The sequence below is a fragment of the Macaca fascicularis genome, chromosome 8 (assembly GCF_037993035.2).
Source record: "Macaca fascicularis isolate 582-1 chromosome 8, T2T-MFA8v1.1".
NCBI classification, from domain to species: Eukaryota; Metazoa; Chordata; class Mammalia; order Primates; family Cercopithecidae; genus Macaca; species Macaca fascicularis.
This window is the reverse complement of record NC_088382.1, coordinates 97,071,230-97,093,643: the sequence shown is the minus strand read 5'-3', so window position 1 is coordinate 97,093,643 and position 22,414 is coordinate 97,071,230. Positions and strand designations below refer to the sequence as shown.

The window sequence follows — 22,414 nt, the reverse complement described above, 5'->3', positions numbered from 1 at the left end:
CAAACGTGCATGTTCTGTATATGTACCCCAGAACTTAAAGTACAATAAAAAAAGAAAATGTTAGAACATGCAATTTGAATGAACTCCATAAGATTGATGCAAGTCAAATCACCTATAATAACCTATTTAATAAGCAATGTTATGTGTATCTGACTTGGAAAAACAAAATTGGTATCTAAAAGGATATAAATTTAATGTTAGGCATGGACTCACAGAGGGTTTGGATGGCTGCCTGGTCTTTTCTGAGTCCTTAAAGATTCCATTACTAAAAACTGCCATCCATGACATACCATGGAGTAGACAAAATGGTGTAAATTCCTCTAAATGGGCATCTTTGGTAGAATGTAACTTTATTGGCTTGGCACAAATGGAAATAAGGTTATGATTAAAACTCTATCTCAAGCATTAGCTACTATAGCTAAGTTTACTGCAAAGGCTATAGGTGCCCAACAAACTTTTCTAAACTCGCTTGCTAATTTTTTTTTGTAGATAATCAAGTTGCCTTGGACTGCCTGTTGGATGAACAAGGGACAGTGTGTACAATAGCTAACACTTCTTCCTGAACTTGGATAAACACATCTGGTATTGCAAAACCTCATTGTCACTGAATGACCTCTTGCAGTATTCTCATTCAAGCATTCTTCAGTCCCTTGGCAATATGATTGTAATGACTGAAAGAGGGAGCCTGTGCCACTGTTTCTATCATCATCTTCACCAAAACCAAAATATGGTCTTCATGATGTGTGGAGACTCCTCACAAGCATTGCAGTGAACATTCCTTGTAGATCAGAAAACCCTGACTGAGAAAGCTCATTTTTGAAAAGCAACCTAAAGAGTGTCATTGAAGTAGATTTTAAGTAAGCATATAATTGTTTTCATGGTTGTCACTGGACTCAATCTCAGGAAATGGAATGAGAGACATTCTTAAACAAAGAAGCCAGGATAGTGGAATTAAAAGGGTTTCATCTCAGTGCTTCCACAAGTATGAAGTGCATACATTTATAATGTTCACTTATCACAGGGTAAATATAAAACTGATTCATTTAAATAATGTCCTTTTTCAAGAATTCAAGGAACACAGAATTTTGTGAAATCTTGTATTTTTACTTAAGTGTCTTTTTTTTTCTTTCTAATTCTACCCCCCTGCCATCTATTACTTTATAAACCAATTGATACATAAGTAGTTTCTTGGGGGATGACATATTAGCTAAAGATTTCCTATGTAGTGAATGAGAATTTTGGAGCATTTGGAGTAAATTTTCCCAGTATTTGAGGATTTCCCACTTCCTAAAACTATACGAACATTAGATATCAATATTTGTAAGCATTGATAATGTAATTTATAGTGAAATTGTTTTTTCATCTATTACTGCTAAGCTATATTATCTTCACATAGCCTTGTAAATCATTTGCATTATTTCATTTTCCTCTGATTTTATTTTCACTTCCCTTGTAATGTTAGTCTCCTTGTTACTGATTTCTAAGAGCTCAAGTATCATTAAAGATATTAACATTTCATTCTGTTTTGCAAATAAAATATTATTTTTTTTCCTAAAAAACATTTCACTCAAATTTGTAACTTGCACTTTTAAAATTTAATATGTATTAGTAATTAATAAAAGTATAAGAGGAGTAGATACTTTTAAGTATTTTTATCTGATTTAAAAATAAGTGTCCCATCTTATTTTGAACTTGGAATTGCATATATCAAAATTTTAAATCACAATGCAAAAATGCAAAAGGAGAAAGAGTAGTGTATTCCCTGTGGCAAAATGTTCAAGAGCTTAAATCCTTTTGATTAGCTTTGTTAATTTAACAAGGAGAATCTTGGCTATAACTTTTCTTGTCATTAAGGTGAAATACTGATGTGTTGGGAAGAAGTTTTTGAATCCGAATATATTTATTGCCCCTGAAATGCTTAACAGATATATCTGCAGTAAAAAATCTGACCTCCTATGCTTTGTATTAAGCATTATGAGAGATAGTCTTTGGGCATTCTTCCTTTTTAAAAACAAGCAGAAACTTTCAGATAGTTTATACCAATAACACCTTGGAATTGAAATTTTCCTTTTGGGTACGGCAAGTTAAGTACATTAGCTATCCCGTATTTTTCAATCATAAGTTGTTGAATGAGATATAATGAAAAACAGCAGTAATTCATTTTATAGATAAAAAGCAATTTTTTCTCGTTACAAAAGTAGTACACTTGTTTTAATGGTGGAATGAGAATTTCAGACATCAGTAAAATTAAAATAGTTATATTGCCTTGCAATTATCTTTACCTTGAATGACTTGAGTAATAAGCTCTGCATCTGGACAAAGATATGTTAACTTTATAAAAATAACAATCAGATAAAAACTACATTCTCAGTAGCATGTGAAAAACAGAGGAAATTTATATTTTCTTAAGCTTAATAATGCTATTCTCATTCTTATTTAGATGTTCAAGGCAATGTCTGAGAAGTATGCATATAGATTAAAAAAAGATATTTCCTAACTTCCAAAAGTTAACCACCAAAATGAACAAAATTTTAAAATTTTGATATAATTTTGATATCACTCCTCAAGTCCTTGTAAATATTACAAAACTAACTACTGCATACATCTTACTGTATTTTATATATAGACAGTTACATATGTAATTCCTTGGTAGAGCATTTAACATTTATGAAGTCTTTAATATTCTCTAGATTCTATTCTACCTATCCTGAAGTACAGGTATAGTGAGCGAATTGTTCTCTTTGGGTATTTACGAAATATTGTTGATTCATTCTAGGGGAACTGGATCTTTACATGATTTATATGAGATCAAATAGAGAGTATGACCCATATGCCTAGAGAAAGATAAGCATTAATTTATTTTTTCAGTACGGAAACCCAATGGACAGTAATACCTTTATAGTTCTAAACACATTGCTATAATTAATAATTCTTGAAAAATTAGAAAGTGAAGACAACATAACCAACTTATAATGCAGGATTCTATTGGAACATAATGATTTTATTTATTTTTGTTTATTTTTAGTGGACCTTCTCAAATTTAGATTATTCCTAACACCTATGTAATATAACAGCTAATAATGACACTTGATAGCAAGATGACGTAACATGGAGTTTGCTCACGCTGAGTTTTCTAGCACAGCATTTTCATTTGTCTTCAACTTGATATTTTTAACATTCATTTTACTTTTTCTTGAGTCCTATCCTATGCTATTTCATAGAGGTGGATCTATATGTCAAAAAATAAACAAAGCAGATGCAGACAGGATATAGCAGATTAAATGCATATTAATATCATTGTTCTTCATGTGTGAAAATTATTTCAGCAAAATTAACCATTAATTTTTCATTAGAATTATCTAGCCCTTAAAGCATACCTTTAACTATCTTGAAATAGAATATGAAATATTAGAATGTAGAAATAAAATGTTTTTTGAAATAAACACAGTATTTTATTTCCTTGTAAATTTTGAAAAGAAAGCAAAATCTAGTCCTCAAGCACATTTCTATTTAGAGAATGTTTAATTAGGTACACACCATGTCAGCAGCTTTAGAACATCACTCTCAAATGAACAGACTATGGAATGAATTTAAAATATAAATAGTACACACACAAACATTACTAAATTCCATACAATACCAAGTGTTTGAATGTTAGGCTGCCAGATGACAAAGGAGATTCTATTAAGTGACTGAAACACTTTTGTATGTGACAATTAATTTTATGTGCCACCTTGACTGGGATAAGGGATGCCCAGATAGCTGGTAAAACATTTCCAGATGTGTTTTTGAGGGTGTTTTTTAGACAGATTAGCATTTGAATCAGTAGAGACGAAGTAAGGAAAATCCACCAACACCAATGCAGACAGATAACACCTAATCCATTGCGAGCCTGAACAGTTTAAAAAGGCAGAGGAATTCTGTCTATCTCTTCTTGAGCTAAGATGGCCATCTTCTCCAGTTCTTGAATACTAGCATTCCTGGTTCTCTGGCCTTCAGAGTCCAGGACTTAATACAACTGCCTCCTGTATGCCCTCTCCAGTTTTCAAGCCTCACACCCTCAGTTCCCTTGGTTCTCAGACTTTCAGACACAACCCAAATTATAACACTGGCTTTCCTGATTCTCCAGCTTGCTGAAAGCATATCATAGGACTTTGTGTCCTCTACAATCATATTACCCAATCCCCATAATAGATTTCCTCTTGTATATTTATATATATCCTATTGGCTCTGTTTTTCTGAAGAAATTTGAAAAATACAATGTGTGAAATGTTGATTTACATAAAAGAGTCCACAGTGTATTTGCCTTGCACCAGTTAACATCATTAATATAGGAAAAGAAAAACAGCTTATATTAAGTGAGAATATTATAATTTTAATATTATTAAATTGGTTAATAATTTAATAATATTAAATTATTAATATTATTAAATTTAATATTTATGGTTAGTTGATGGTTAGTAATTATTTTTAAGCAATGTTTATCTTGAGGGAGGTTGTATTTGAATGCCACAGAAGAAAATAAAATTAACAAACGCCATTTCAGATTTACAACTTTTAAAATTAGATATATGAATTTGATTTTTTTTTTTTCATTTTGAGTTAGTGTTATGCAAGTACTGGTAACACATTCTGTAAGAGACTGTATTAGTAAGTTTTGCATTGCTATAAAGGAATACCCAAGGCTGGGTATTCCTTTGCATTGCTATAATGGAATGAGGAAAGAGGTTTATTTGGCTGATAGTTCTGCAAGTTATACAAGCATGGCAGCACCAGTATCTTCTTGGCTACTGATGAGGCCTCAGGAATCTTGTTCATGGCGGAAGGTAGAGAAGAAGCAGGCATGTCACAGGGCAAGAGAGGGAGCAAGAGAGAGAAAAGGAGCTGCTAGTCCTCTTTAAACAACCAGCTCTCATGTGAACTCACAGAACAACAATTCACTCTTTACCATGAAGATGATGCCAAGCCCTTTATTAGGGATCTGCTCCAATAACAAAAACACCCCTCACCAGTCCCCATCTCTAACATTGAGGATCACCCTTCAACCTGAGATTTGGAGGGGACAGACATCTAAACTATATCATTCTGTTCCTGGCCTCCAATATCTCATGTTCTTCTCACTTTGCAATATAAAATCACCCTTTCCCAACAGTCCCCTGGTCTTAACTCATTCTAGCATCAGCTCAAAAGTCCAAAGTCCAAAGTTCCATGTGAGACTCAAGACACATTCTTTCCACCTATGAGCCTGTAAGACTGAAAACAAGTTATTAATTTCCAAGATACAATGGTGCTAAAGGAATCAGGTAAACATTCCTATTCCAAGACAGAAATAAGACAAAAGATAGAGGGAACACTCCCCATGCATGTCTGAAACCCAGAAAAGCAGGTATTAAAATTTTAAACCTCCAAAATCATCTCTGTTGACTCTAATTCTGGGTACACTGGTGCAAGGGGTGAGTTTCCAAGGCCTTGGGCAGCTCCACCCCTGCAGCTTTGCTGGATGCAGCCCACGTGGCTTCTTTCATGGGTTGGAGTTAAATGCCTGTAGCTTTTCCAGGCTCACAGTGCAAGCTGCCCATGGCTCTACCATTCTCAGGTCTGGAGGGTGGCAGCCCACTGCTTACAACTCACTAGGCAGTGCCCTGATGGGGGACTTTGTGTGGTAGCTCCAATCCCAAATTTCCTTTTGGCACTTCTCTTGTAGAGGCTCTCTGTGAGGCCTCTGCCCCTGCAGGGACGTTCTCTCTGGGTACGTAGGCTTTCTGATACATTCTCTGTAATCTAGGTAGAATATAGCAAGCATCCTTCACTCTTGCATTTTGTATACCTGCAGACCCAACTCCATGTGGAAGCCACAAAAGGCTTACAGCTTACACTCTCTGGAGCAGTAGCCCATGCTGTATCTAGGACAAAGAGCCCAGGCTGGATCTGCTTGAATTCTGAGAGCAGTATCCTGAGGTGGCATAGGGCAGCAGTATCCTTGGCCTGGCTCCCCAAACCATTCTTTCCTACTAGGCATCTAGGCCTGTGATGGGAGGAGCTGTCTTCAAGATTTCTGAAATGCCTTTGAGGACTTTCTCCCATTATCTTGACTATTGGCACTTCTCTCCCTTTTAGTCCAGCTAATCTCTCTAGCAAGTTGCTGCTCCATAGTGCATTTAAATTCCTCTCTAGAAAATGCACTTTCCTTCTCTTCCACATAGCTAGGGTGTGAATTTTTCAATTTTTATGCTCTGTTTCCTTTTTAATTATAAGTTCCAACGTTAAGTCATCTTTTATGCTCGTATATGATTGCAGGTTGTTGGATGCAGCCACACTACTTCTTGAATGTTTTGCTGCTTAGATATTTCTTCCACCAGATACCCTAGGTCACCACTCTTAAGTTTAACCTGCCACAAATCTTTAGGGCATGGACACAATGCAGCCAAGATTTTTGCTAGGGCATAACAAAGATACACTTTATTCCATTTTCCAATAGATTCCTCATTTCCATCTAAGGCCTCATAAGCCTGGCCTTCACCATCCAGATTTCTATCAGTATTTTGTTCACAACCATTTAGCAAGTGCTAAGAAGTTTTAAACTTTCATTCATCTGCTGTCTTCTTCTGAGACTTTCAAACTCTTCTAATCTCTGCTTGCTACCCAGTTCCAAAGCTGCTTCCCATTTTCATGTATCTTTATAGCAATGTCCCATGTCTGCATTAGTCAGTTTTGTGTCATTGTTAATGAATACCTGAGTCTGGTAATTTATAAAGAAAATACGTTTATTTGGCTCAAAATTTGACAGGGTCTGCAAGTATGGCAACAACATCTGCTTGGCTTCTGGTGAGGACTCAGGAAGATTTTATTCATGGTGGAAGATGGAAGAGGAGCAGGTGTGTCACATGGTGAGAGAATGAGCAAGAGAAAGATGCCAGACTCTTTTAAAGAGGCAGCTCTTTCATGAACTAATAGAGTGAGAACTCACTCATTACCCAGGGAGGACATTAAGCCATTCATAAGGGATCCATCCCCGTGATACAAAAACCTCCCATTAGGCTGCAGCTCCAACATTGAGGATGACGTTTCAACATGAAATTTGGAAAGGACAAACATCCAAATCATGTCAGAGACATAAAACATAATTGAAATTCAGGATAGCAGTATTCAGTCAAATCTTATATGGTTTATCATGAACATCTTTCAATTTAGCTTGTTGAAGCTTATCTCTCACCCATGGTAATGTCTACACATTTCTCTTCTTCATCCTTTATTCCCAGTTTTATTGTACATACCTACAATTTTCTTTAATATTCTATTATGTTATAACTTATTAGCTTCTATTAATTTCTCCTTCATATTCAATTGCATTTCCAATTTGAGTATTTATAGTATTTGGAGGGCCGAACACAGGTGGCTTCATTATTATTCTGTTATTATTAGTAGAACTCTAAAATTTTAGATAAAGTCTTATACACTAACAGTCTTAGATTTTCATACATGCTTGATCTTAATTAAACATTGAGGATGTTACAGACTTGACCTGAACCAAAAACATAAAAGCAATAACCTTAGAGACGAAAGCCAGAAGATGTCCCAGAAAAGGGAGCGTTGCTATTAATGATAACCTGGGGATTGGCAGAGAGATTTTAGTAATTTAAAAACAAAGTCTTTTGAAATATTGCTAATATATTCTAACACCACACAATTAATTCAGAATATATTATAGTATAGCTACTGTATGTTGTCTTTATACATAACATACAAACACACAGACTTGAGTATCCTAATTTGTCTGTGAAATATCTCTACTCTTTTAAAAAACTCATCCAATAAAATGGTATAACAGTTAAAAGATATTCATGCACTTACCAAATAGGTCCTTATCTTCAATGATTGCCATCTCCACCTCTTTTTCAGTAATGATTGTGCATGTGAAAGGAACTTGAAGAAGGACGCTAATCTCACCAAAGGACTCCTTCTCCTTAAGTTGACCCATATAAACAAGTTTGTGAGATCTTTTCTGTTAAAAAAATATATATTATTGATGCTTAACCATACAATGAATCAGTATTGGTTTTATCAGAAACTCACTCTAAACCATTTAACGATATGATATTTAAAATAAATTAGCAACTGTATTCAAATTAGATAAAAATTTACTTACATAGGTGTTTCAATTATATTAGAGAAATAGTAAACTCATAGATAACGTAGGCATATCTAAGGTAATTGAAAGCATTGTCATTTAGAATCCACAAAGATGTTTAGGAAATAATGAACTAATTCCACTTTTCAAGGATCTAGGATATCATTTTATGATAGTTTCATTTAAGATGTTTCATAGTTTCATTTAAGATGTTTTGTTAACTACCATTTGTTACATCAGCCCTAGTCACAAGGCACTCTTGTTGAACCCACAGGGGAGAAGTAAAATAAGCAGAAAATTTCAGGGCCAGAACTGATGGTATTAAGTGAAAAAGGAGGGATTATTCCCTGTCTTTTCTGTTTAAGTACAAAAGAAACATGGAAAATGAGTTTGACTCAGGGAACTAGAATTTTGATTCAAATAAGAGACCTTGTGGAGAAGGGCCTACAGGATGTTCAATATGAATGGTTCTGGAGAAAATGTTGAGACCTCAAATTACCTTTGCCGGGAGATTTGCTAGGAGTTGATGACCACTAAGATATATAAAAGAGAATGTAGTCCTCAGGTAGAAGAGTGACAAGAACTTGGAAGAGGCAAAAGCCTTTACTAAGTATCCTGGAGTCAAATCCAATATAACTTGAATATTTGCACCTATATACATGGCAAATCTTTACACTGAATATGACCAGTGCAGCAGAATCCAAGTTAGTTTACATATTTAATTGAATTCCTTTGAAGACTCCCTGAACAACTAATGATTAGTTCTGATTTTTCTATCACACATTACATATTTGTGCCTCTTCTAGAACTTCATAAAAATGAAATTATATAGAATGTACTCATTCAGGTTTGGCATTTTGGCCCAACGTAATATGTTTGAGATTCTTACAAGTATCCATGATTATTTTTACTGCTATGTGGCATTTTATAGTATAAATACACTGTAACATCTCTATTCATTCAACTGTCAGTGGACATGTGGATTACTTCCAGTTTTTAGTTTGTAAGAATTCATACAAGTTTGTTGTTGTTGTTGTTGTTGTTGTTGTTGTTGTTGTTGTTTTGAGACACAGTCTTGCTCTGTTGCCAGGCTGGAATGTAGTGGCACAATCTCAGCTCACTGCAACCTCCACCTCCCAGGTTCAGTGATTCTCCTGCCTCAGCCTTCCGAGCAGCTGGGACTACAGGCATGCATCACCATGCCCAGATAATTTTTGTATTTTTAAGTAAAGATGGGGTTTTACCATGTTGACCAGGATGATCTCGATGTCTTGACCTCTTAATCTGCCCACCTCGGCCTCCCAAAGTGCTGGGATTACAGGTGTGAGCCACTATGCCCAGCCCTAGAATTCATGTAAGTCTTTGTGTAGACATATGTTTTCACTTTTCTGGAGAAACTATCTAGAGTGGAATTAAGTCAAATGATTAAGTGCATCTTAGCTAATCTGATATGTTTGTCATAGTACTTGGCTGTGGTTTTAATTTGCATTTCTCTGATGAATAAGAATGTAAAGCATATTTTACCATGTTCATTGATCATTTGTATATCTTACAAATCAATATATCTTACAACTTATATTCTTATATCTTAAGACTAAATAAACCAAAAGTAAACAACTTCAAAAAATTGAACAGAAATTTCACAAACTAACACAAATAAATGTCTAGTAAGTACATGAAAAGGTGTCCAACACTCTTTATTCTTTAGAGTAGATTAATTGATTAAAAAGAATACATAAGTTGAAAACTTACCACTTTATTTGATTGTAGTTTCACAAATCCTATAATACTTCTATAAATGTTACAACATCCAGAATTAATATAACCCACAAAAGAAATTATATTTCCACTTTCCACTATCACTGAAAAGAAGAGAGAGAGTTCATTTCACACATTCTTGTCTTTAATAAATTATCTTAGATATTTTATCAACAAAAGTTAATGTTATTTAATTCAATAACTATTAATGGTAAGTTTCTTAATAGATTCCAATTTATAGACAGTACTTAACACAATATTTAAAAAATTACGCCCATTATTTATATCTTTAACATAATACATGTAACATTGCAAACACAAGACTTTGGCAGTAAAGGCACTGATATGCTAGCATACTATACGAGGCAGGAAGGAAAGGGGAATATGGAAGAAACCTTGGTCTGTAGCATTTGCTGAGTTCCAAGGTTTAAATATTTCCACCATAGCTCATTTCAAATTTCTGACAGTTTAATAACAAACTCACAATATTGATAAATATTTGAAAATTGGCTCTCCAGAACCTGTATCTTGGGCTGTACCAACACTCTACTGATTACAATTACAGCAGGAGTTAAAAGCAAGGGCTTTGAGGACACATTGGCCCACTTTGAACCTAGTCCACTACTTTCTATGCCACCTTAGATAAATGACATAATCCCTCTGAGCTTCAAATTTTTCATCTTTAAAATGGAAAAATTAATTAAGAGTCCTTACTTTAAGCCTTATATAAACCACATGGGGCATATAAAGTATTTAGCATGTTGCCTGGTACATAGTACAACACAATATCATATTATTACAACAAATCAATGTTACTATCATTAGTCTTTCAAACTTGTAAAGTCACCTAAGGCCGAGATACATTTGAAGGTGAACTCTATTATAACTTTGTAACTATCGATGTATTAAAATAAAAATCCCTTGATCTACATAACATTTTAAATTATCAACATGATGTAAATACTTAAATCAATTGGCAATATATAAATTAAAATTAGTATTTCAAATTATTTTCTACTGTACGAATTCTGAAACATATCAATATTTAATTCTGAAAACTTTAAACACAGCAGTAGTAACCTAAATATAAAGACACATATATAACTTTCTCATAATTTTATAAAGTATATAAACTATTAAAAACAAGTTTTTAGATCACTTGAAGGCATTCCTGTTTGTTTTCTGGCATAAAAGACCATATATCAACATAATAAAGATTACTGATGTTACCAAAATAATAAAGAAACTAGAGCATAGCCTAATTCTTTAAAAATTATGGCTAAAATAAGAACATGGTAACAATTGTTAAATATAATTTACCACTAGCAAAAAATAAACATCAACATACAATGGAAAAAGTACTTCAAGATAAATGAAGTGGGATTCAATAATTTTGCTGGCATAATTATGAGGATAGCCTATTTTTTTCTCCTCATGTCATAGCTACTTCGAAGTTTATAGTAAAAAATTTAAAGGTTATTCTACTGTTGTCAATCATTTATTTTGTTGAAATAAAAATTTACGGTAATTCTTTTTTTACAGCAGAAAATGATATTAAAATTATCTTACAATGTAAAAGTATAATGTATGTGTAGAATTATGTGAAACATTTTCTCACAGATTTTTCTCTTAAAAGTAAGAGGAACTCCTCTATCAAAACATATGATAGTAGAAACTATGTAACTTCTTTTAGTCAATCCTCAAGGATATAAAGAAAGGCATAGAAGCTGCTAGCAATTGTTATAGATAAGGAAATAATGCACTTAAACATGTACTAAAGAAATCCATTATTTTTAACTATCAGACCTGTACTACTCTAATTCTTGAAAGTCAAACCCTTTGTAGATCACAGAGATGTATATATAACAACAAAGAGGAAGAAGGCCCCAGGAATTTTTCTTTGTGTTGAAGTCAAGCCAAAATTGGAAAAGCCAAACCATTGCTGCAAAATCTATGACGCAGTCTCATTCCCTAGAGGGGGAATTGGCTACTTGAATCATCGTCTCTGGTCTTTATGATAATCATAGCAAATGTTCATCTCAGTGAAGACAATAAAGCAAACCTTTCTGACCTAGGTAAAGAGGTTGAATTTAAATACATATAAAAATTGTATCTTCTGGTCAGGCACGGTGGCTCACGCCTGTAATCCCAGCACTTTGGGAGGCCCAGGCGGGTGGATCACCTGCGTCAGGAGTTTGAGACCACCTGGCCAACATGGCGAAACCCCGTCTCTACAAAAAGTACAAAAACTAGTTGGGCTTGACGGTGGGCACCTGCAATCCCAGCTAATTGGCAGGCTGAGGCAGAATAGCTTGAACCCAGGAGGCGGAGGTTGCAGTGAGCTGAGCTCGTGCCACTGCACTCCCACCTGAGCGACACAACGAGACTCCGCCTCAAAAAAAATTGTATCTTCACACTTAAATAAGAACATTTAAATATTAATATTACTATTTTGGACTAGAAACAGAATCATGCAATTACTCGCCACCCTCATTGTTGTTCCTAATTTTACTCATTCAGCCTCTGATCATGTTTTCCATTTTGAAGAACTTATGCTGTCAAGATAAATGTTATTTGCATACCCTTTCCTCCTCACTTATATAGAAAATGACAAATAACCTACGATGATCTGCAGAATTATAACACATTTTTAAACGAAAAGATTTAATCATGAACTACATAGACCAAATTTTATTTATTATTATCTCAAAGTCATATTCATTTATGTTTACAAAATGTAGTGGAATTTGTAGTTAAAAGTAATATTTTAAAGACCCTTATCAAGACTCAGACTCGAAAGACCTGAAAGCATTAGATCATTATGAAAAGAACAAACTTGATATTATATTAAGGCAAATGAAAAGAAGAACATCAGAAGGATTCACAGAAATTAAACAATCAGGCATTGTTCCTTTTCTTTCTATTGTTTATCATATGCCCAGAAATAGTCCCAAGTCTAATAAAACCATTTTATTCTAATTCTAAAGTCAGACAGAAGAAGTTATGAAAAGAATAATAATTCCCTACTGGCTATTAGCATCAGCACTGGGATAGTGAAGGTCTCAGTTTAAATAGAAACTAATGATTAGAGAGGTTATTAAAGGACGTTCTCTTATTTTAAGATAAACCTCAGTCTACTAGCCTAACACACCAAAACAGGTTTGGAACAGGAATATATCTCAGGATGGACAAACGTGAGGCAGCTTTGAGCATGACATCCATTAGCTGAGTGAATGCCTCTCCTTGTAAAGATAGACTACTAGAGGAAGAAAAGTATAAAATAATAGTACCAATTAATTTTATGTTTGAACTTTATTTTCCCTTTTGAGAATTTTTTCTGAATATATTCTCCTTCCAAATATATATATTTTGCTTTAAAAATGTTAAGAAAGAACTTGGTTAGAAAGGGCTTTACATTTACTATCTCTGTAATGGTCCATACCAGTGCGAATACCATGTAAACATCAATACTTTACCCAATATTAAACACTATCTCTTTATTAGTAAAAATGTATATTTATTCGCAGATAAATATAGATAGCATTTATAGCCCTGTAAAGCAAATTCTTAAATATAAGGGCATCTGAGAAGAATCAAGTTTGATTAATTTCCAATTATACAATGCCTTCTGAATTCTATGGCACATTTAAAGAGGTTGTTCTCCTAAAGAATGAATACTATACATAAAATACCCTCTGTATATTAACTACCTGTCACTTGGCATAAGAAAAAATAAATGTACATGTATTCTATTTTATTTTATTTTATTTTATTTTATTTTTTTTGAGACAGAGTCTCGCTCTGTCACCCAGGCTGGAGTGCAGTGGCCGGATCTTAGCTCACTGCAAGCTCGGCCTCCCGGGTTCACGCCATTCTCCTGCCTCAGCCTCCCGAGTAGCTGGGACTACAGGCGCCCGCCACCTCGCCCGGCTAGTTTTTTTTTTGTTGTTGTTGTTGTTGTTTTGTATTTTTTAGTAGAGACGGGGTTTCACCGTGTTAGCCAGGATGGTCTCGATCTCCTGACCTCGTGATCCACCCGTCTCGGCCTCCCAAAGTGCTGGGATTACAGGCTTGAGCCACCGCGCCCGGCCACATTTATTCTAATGTTAGAAATGTGTGATTTGGAAAATAGTTATAGACAAATCTGAGGAAATCTAGAGAAATATGAATTAAAAAATTACATTTTGAATATGCCTCAGAGACTTCCAATCAAAGAACTTACTAAAATAATATATTTATAAAATTAGTCATGGAAATTATCAGAATATGGTTACTCACTGCAAAACAGGGAAGATGAAGAAGGGCAATATTTGGTGTCAGAGATCCCCTCTTACTATCTATTGCTCCCACATTTACCCCATCCTCCCCTTCTCAGCAGGCAACATAGGACAAATGCTAGGGCTATGGAGCCATCCACAGATCAAGGAAGAAGAGATTATCCAGATTTCATGTCCAGCCCAATAACCAAGGAAACCATACATTTATCTCATCTTTCTTACTAACTTTAAATCTTTGCCCAAATCTCACAATCCTAATGAGATCACCGTGACTACTCTATGCAATGGTTTAATCTGCTCCTTCTAGCTTTTTCATCCTTCTCTGTAGCTATCTCCAAGGTTTGTGTTGCCATCTAAGTTATTGATTTGTTTATTGCACTTATTGTATATTATGTTTTCTATCCATTGGGATGCAAGCTCCATCAAGGCAAAGATATTTATCTTTTGTTCACTCATGTATCTACATATAGTCACTCAACAAACATTTGTTGGATGAATGCATATTCTCAAGAATATCAATATTAAACAAAGGTTTTCTTGAGCATAAGAGAAAGCTCAGAATATGATGGTTTAGATATTTCTGAAATCCTTCCTCAAGTAGCCCTACTAAAACTTCTGAATAATATATTTAAAACTATATGAGGTAGCAGAACAGCAACAGAATTTATCAAAAAACATGAATAAAAAGAAAGTGTACAGTTAGATCTGTCTGGGGGTGGGTAAAAAAGCCCTGGAGGCAATGGCAAAGTATGTGTGAAAGATCAAATGTGGAAATCCTCCTACGGAAACTCCCAAAGAGCAATACTCTCAGTGGGTGAACTAGAAAAAGCCCACCTCAGAAAAAGAACTCCTGGAGATATTTTCCTCTCTTGGTCCTGGCTCTGAATTAAATGAAAGAAGAAAAAGGTAACAAGTCTCTGTAATTCTCACTCATGATATTGGGGCTAGAATCCATACCACCTGTGAGGCAATAAAATCCTTTAATTAAACATTTATTTTCAAACCATACTGGGTTTTAGTGACTCTAAATGCTTGGAATAAAGGAAAATAAATTCTTTCTGAATGATTAACCTTATCCCAAGCTTCAAAGACTCTCTCTATATAAGATGCTATTTTAGGGAATATAAACTCTCAATGAAATAGATGCTGTATAGCAAATATACTAGTATATCAACACATAGTCACTATACTCTTAAAAACTTGTCTACATATATATATATACACACACACATATATGCAGACACACTATTATACATGTTTGTGTGTGTATATATGTATACTTTCTATGTGTAGCAAATATACACATATATAAAGACATCACAATGATCAAATAGCAAATATAAGACTATACTTATGGAAGAAAAAGAGACTCATAATTGACCAACTGGATTACAAAAAATAACTGTATAGAAATTTTAGAAAAAATATAATTAATAAAAATATTAAATGAATTAAATATTAAACAGAAATATCAAACCTAGATTCTCAAATTTTACGAAGAAAATCAAGCATAACGGCAGACACGGTGACTCACGCCTGTAATCCCAGCACTTTGGGAAGCTGGGCGGACGGATCACCTGGAGGTCGGGAGTTCAAGACCAGCCAACATGGAGAAACACCATCTCTACTAAAAACACAAAATTTTCCAAGCCTGGTGGCTCATGCCTGTAATCCCAGCTACTTGAGAGGCTCAGGCAGGAGAATCACTTAAACCAGGAGGCAGAGGTTGTGGTGAGCCGAGATCTCGCCATTGCACTCCAGCCTGGGCAACAAGAGTGAAACTCCGTCCCCCAACAAATAAAAGAAGGAAAAAAAAAAAGAAAGAAAATTAAGTATAATATGACTTTTTATATTATAATCGGGGCCATGAAACTGTAACACAATGAATACATTTCTATTTCAAAGCACTATGCATTTGAATATCAGTTTATTTTAATCAAAATTTAGAAATTAAATAGTCACCTCTTTATGCAAGGTAGAAATACTCCTTAACTGCTTTTTATTTTCAGTAGCCAAGAGACTTAATTACTCTGGGTATACTCATCAAGATTTTTATTGATACTCTGTTGAAATCACTAGTTTTGGTGGAATTTTATGTTTTTGATATTCCAATTTAATTTTTATTTGTAAGTCTTTTTTATGTTTGCTTCATAACAGGCTTGTACTTTCATTACTTTTCTTGCTTAGTTCAGTTTCGAATCTCTAAAATTCTGATACTATTTAAATGATATTTCTCATTATTTTGAACAATTATTGTTGATTATATAAATTATGACTTATTGATTGCCTGAAATGAAAACTGATTCTTGTTGATGTAGTCAGAGGGAAGGTTTTGAGGAAAAGACTGATATTTGACCCAAAGTCATTTACATTGGGTACCACAGTCAAAATAAATGAAGTCAAGTGACAGATACATGCGGGACTTCTGGCTATGCAGAAGGGGTAGAGCATTAAAAAAGAATTTAGATGGCAGTACCAAATGACTGATTAGATGCTAAGCAAATAGAAAATTAAAAGGGAAATGTTTCAAATAACATAAGAATTGTATGATTACCAAGTTCCAAAAATATGTCTGATTCACTAATATAACCCTTCAGTTTTTCTAGCACTATGTTGAATCTAAATACACATGGAATGATGTACTTAAATAGATAAGTGTATATACTTCATTTCAATAAGATATTGTGTGTTAGGGAAAGTGAGTATGTTAAGCCTGACTTCATTTCAATAAGATATTGTGTGTTAGGGAAAGTGAGTATGTTAAGCCTGACATTCTGAATCAAAATTCTATTTTAGCTGAAGTAGTTAAATGACTTTGTGTCACAGGGTTTGTTAGAGTATCAAAAGAGATGATCTAACTTAATGTGTAAGGCCCAGTGCATTATAACTAGTGCAAAATCAATAGAAGGAAAATATTTTCATATTTGTGTCAGAAAAAGAAGTTTCTAAGTTTTCAGTTTTGGTAATCATATTTAGTCATACATTCTAGTTAATCAGGGTAACTGTCCATGTAAATATTATACACTGATTAGTTACCTCATCCTAGCACTGCCTAACTACCTATAGTAATTTCAGTTTAATTATTTAAGCAGCATTGTTTCAGAAATGAATAACCACTATTAATTGAACTGGTCAAAGGAAGTACATGGATGGTACTATACAATACATACACTCATTTGTACCAAGTGTACAATATGATTATTTTTTTTGTTATGCGAAATAATTACTTACCTGATTAATTTCACAATAATTAATTTAGATTCAAGACATATTCTGCTTGGTTTATATTAAAGTAGTCTATACAGGGGCAGGGAAACCATTTGTAGTAAAGAGATTTATTTTATTACACCTTAGTTAAACTCAAATGAATTCAATCACTATATGTAAAATCATATTTCATACAGATAGTCGTCATCTAACCTTCATTTTTGTATACAATAGTGACAGTAAAAAAAAAAGTGACAGTAAAAAAAAAAAGAAGAACAGGGGCGGAGCAAGATGGCCGAATAGGAACAGCTCCAGTCTCCAACTCCCAGCGCGAGCGACACAGAAGACCAGTGATTTCTGCATTTTCAACTGAGGTACTGGGTTCATCTCACTGGGGAGTGTCGGACGATCGGTGCTGGTCAGCTGCTGCAGCCCGACCAGCGAGAGCTGAAGCAGGGCGAGGCATTTCCTCACCTGGGAAGCACAAGGGGGAAGGGAATCCCTTTTCCTAGCCAGGGGAACTGAGACACACAACACCTGGAAAATCGGGTAACTCCCACCCCAATACTGCGCTTTAAGCAAACAGGCACACCAGGAGATCATATCCCACACCTGGCTGGGAGGGTCCCACACCCACGGAGCCTCCCTCATTGCTAGCACAGCAGTCTGTGATCTACCGGCAAGGCAGCAGCGAGGCTGGGGGAGGGGCGCCCGCCATTGCTGAGGCTTAAGTAGGTAAACAAAGCTGCTGGGAAGCTCGAACTGGGTGGAGCTCACAGCAGCTCAAGGAAACCTGCCTGTCTCTGTAGACTCCACCTCTGAGGACAGGGCACAGTAAACAATTACAAACACAGCCGAAACCTCAGCAGATGCAAATGACTCTGTCTGACAGCTTTGAAGAGAGCAGTGGATCTCCCAACACGGAGGTTGAGATCTGAGAAGGGACAGACTCCCTGCTCAAGTGGGTCCCTGACCCCCAAGTAGCCTAACTGGGAGACATCCCCCACTAGGGGCAGTCTGACACCCCACACCTCACAGGGAGGAGTACACCCCTGAGAGGAAGCTTCCAAAGCAAGAATCAGACAGGTACACTCGCTGTTCAGAAATATTCTATCTTCTGCAGCCTCTGCTGCTGATACCCAGGCAAACAGTGTCTGGAGTGGACCTCAAGCAATCTCCAACAGACCTACAGCTGAGGGTCCTGACTGTTAGAAGGAAAACTATCAAACAGGAAGGACACCTACACCAAAACCCCATCAGTACATCACCATCATCAAAGACCAGAGGCAGATAAAACCACAAAGATGGGAAAAAAGCAGGGCAGAAAAGCTGGAAATTCAAAAAATAAGAGCGCATCTCCCCCGGCAAAGGAGCGCAGCTCATCGCCAGCAACGGATCAAAGCTGGACGGAGAATGACTTTCACGAGATGAGAGAAGAAGGCTTCAGTCCATCAAATTTCTCAGAGCTAAAGGAGGAATTACGTACCCAGTGCAAAGAAACTAAAAATCTTGAAAAAAAAGTGGAAGAATTGATGGCTAGAGTAATTAATGCAGAGAAGGTCATAAACGAAATGAAAGAGATGAAAACCATGACACGAGAAATACGTGACAAATGCACAAGCTTCAGTAACCGACTTGATCAACTGGAAGAAAGAGTATCTGCGATTGAGGATCAAATGAATGAAATGAAGCGAGAAGAGAAACCAAAAGAAAAAAGAAGAAAAAGAAATGAACAAAGCCTGCAAGAAGTATGGGATTATGTAAAAAGACCAAATCTACGTCTGATTGGGGTGCCTGAAAGTGAGGGGGAAAATGGAACCAAGTTGGAAAACACTCTTCAGGATATCATCCAGGAGAACTTCCCCAACCTAGTAGGGCAGGTCAACATTCAAATCCAGGAAATACAGAGAACGCCACAAAGATACTCCTCGAGAAGAGCAACTCCAAGACACATAATTGCCAGATTCACCAAAGTTGAAATGAAGGAAAAAATCTTAAGGGCAGCCAGAGAGAAAGGTCGGGTTACCCACAAAGGGAAGTCCATCAGACTAACAGCAGATCTCTCAGCAGAAACTCTCCAAGCCAGAAGAGAGTGGGGGCCAATATTCAACATTCTTAAAGAAAAGAATTTTCAACCCAGAATTTCATATCCAGCCAAACTAAGTTTCATAAGTGAAGGAGAAATAAAATCCTTTACAGATAAGCAAATGCTTAGAGATTTTGTCACCACTAGGCCTGCCTTACAAGAGACCCTGAAGGAAGCACTAAACATGGAAAGGAACAACCGGTACCAGCCATTGCAAAAACATGCCAAAATGTAAAGACCATTGATGCTAGGAAGAAACTGCATCAACTAACGAGCAAAATAACCAGTTAATATCATAATGGCAGGATCAAGTTCACACATAACAATCTTAACCTTAAATGTAAATGGACTAAATGCTCCAATTAAAAGACACAGACTGGCAAACTGGATAAAGAGTCAAGACCCATCAGTCTGCTGTATTCAGGAGACCCATCTCACACGCAGAGACATACATAGGCTCAAAATAAAGGGATGGAGGAAGATTTACCAAGCAAATGGAGAACAAAAAAAAGCGGGGGTTGGAATACTAGTCTCTGATAAAACAGACTTTAAACCATCAAAGATCAAAAGAGACAAAGAAGGCCATTACATAACGGTAAAGGGATCAATTCAACAGGAAGAGCTAACTATCCTAAATATATATGCACCCAATACAGGAGCACCCAGATTCATCAAGCAAGTCCTTAGAGACTTACAAAGAGACTTAGACTCCCATACAATAATAATGGGAGACTTCAACACTCCACTGTCAACATTAGACAGATCAACGAGACAGAAAGTTAACAAGGATATCCAGGAATTGAACTCATCTCTGCAGCAAGCAGACCTAATAGACATCTATAGAACTCTCCACCCCAAATCAACAGAATATACATTCTTCTCAGCACCACATCGTACTTACTCCAAAATCGACCACGTAATTGGAAGTAAAGCACTCCTCAGCAAATGTACAAGAACAGAAATTATAACAAACTGTCTCTCAGACCACAGTGCAATCAAACTAGAACTCAGGACTAAGAAACTCAATCAAAACCGCTCAACTACATGGAAACTGAACAACCTGCTCCTGAATGACTACTGGGTACATAACGAAATGAAGGCAGAAATAAAGATGTTCTTTGAAACCAATGAGAACAAAGATACAACATACCAGAATCTCTGGGACACATTTAAAGCAGTGTGTAGAGGGAAATTTATAGCACTAAATGCCCACAAGAGAAAGCAGGAAAGATCTAAAATTGACACTCTAGCATCGCAATTAAAAGAACTAGAGAAGCAAGAGCAAACACATTCGAAAGCTAGCAGAAGGAAAGAAATAACTAAGATCGGAGCAGAACTGAAGGAGATAGAGACACAAAAAACTCTCCAAAAAATCAATGAATCCAGGAGTTGGTTTTTTGAAAAGATCAACAAAATTGACAGACCACTAGCAAGACTAATAAAGAAGAAAAGAGAGAAGAATCAAATCGACGCAATTAAAAATGATAAAGGGGATATCACCACCGACCCCACAGAAATACAAACTACCATCAGAGAATACTATAAACACCTCTACGCAAATAAACTGGAAAATCTAGAAGAAATGGATAATTTCCTGGACACTTACACTCTTCCAAGACTAAACCAGGAAGAAGTTGAATCCCTGAATAGACCAATAGCAGGCTCTGAAATTGAGGCAATAATTAATAGCCTACCAACCAAAAAAAGTCCAGGACCAGATGGATTCACAGCTGAATTCTACCAGAGGTATAAGGAGGAGTTGGTACCATTCCTTGTGAAACTATTCCAATCAATAGAAAAAGAGGAAATCCTCCCTAACTCATTTTATGAGGCCAACATCATCCTGATACCAAAGCCTGGCAGAGACACAACAAAAAAAGAGAATGTTAGACCAATATCCCTGATGAACATCGATGCAAAAATCCTCAATAAAATACTGGCAAACCGGATTCAGCCACACATCAAAAAGCTTATCCACCATGATCAAGTGGGCTTCATCCCTGGGATGCAAGGCTGGTTCAACATTCGCAAATCAATAAACATAATCCAGCATATAAACAGAACCAAAGACAAGAACCACATGATTATCTCAATAGATGCAGAAAAGGCTTTTGACAAAATTCAACAGCCCTTCATGCTAAAAACGCTCAATAAATTCGGTATTGATGGAACGTACCTCAAAATTATAAGAGCTATTTATGACAAACCCACAGCCAATATCATACTGAATGGGCAAAAACTGGAAAAATTCCCTTTGAAAACTGGCACAAGACAGGGATGCCCTCTCTCACCACTCCTATTCAACATAGTGTTGGAAGTTCTGGCTAGGGCAATTAGGCAAGAGAAAGAAATCAAGGGTATTCAGTTAGGAAAAGAAGAAGTCAAATTGTCCCTGTTTGCAGATGACATGATTGTATATTTAGAAAACCCCATTGTCTCAGCCCAAAATCTCCTTAAGCTGATAAGCAACTTCAGCAAAGTCTCAGGATACAAAATTAATGTGCAAAAATCACAAGCATTCTTATACACCAGTAACAGACAAACAGAGAGCCAAATCAGGAATGAACTTCCATTCACAATTGCTTCAAAGAGAATAAAATACCTAGGAATCCAACTTACAAGGGATGTAAAGGACCTCTTCAAGGAGAACTACAAACCACTGCTCAGTGAAATCAAAGAGGACACAAACAAATGGAAGAACATACCATGCTCATGGATAGGAAGAATCAATATCGTGAAAATGGCCATACTGCCCAAGGTAATTTACAGATTCAATGCCATCCCCATCAAGCTACCAATGAGTTTCTTCACAGAATTGGAAAAAACTGCTTTAAAGTTCATATGGAACCAAAAAAGAGCCCGCATCTCCAAGACAATCCTAAGTCAAAAGAACAAAGCTGGAGGCATCACGCTACCTGACTTCAAACTATACTACAAGGCTACAGTAACCAAAACAGC

The 22,414-nt window shown here is 35.8% G+C and overlaps 1 protein-coding gene across 2 annotated transcripts in view; it reads right to left on the bottom strand.

Moving 5' to 3' along the window:
• Positions 1 to 22,414, bottom strand: part of CNBD1 (cyclic nucleotide binding domain containing 1) — a 785,154-nt gene that overhangs the window by 297,849 nt on the left and 464,891 nt on the right. For both annotated transcript variants that reach the window (XM_065519430.1, XM_045398475.2), the window contains exons 9-10: positions 9,881 to 9,990; positions 7,852 to 8,002 (exon numbers count right to left, since the gene is read on the bottom strand). In XM_065519430.1, coding sequence (XP_065375502.1) covers positions 7,852 to 8,002; positions 9,881 to 9,990 — 261 coding nt within the window. The remainder of the gene's footprint in view (positions 1 to 7,851; positions 8,003 to 9,880; positions 9,991 to 22,414) is intronic.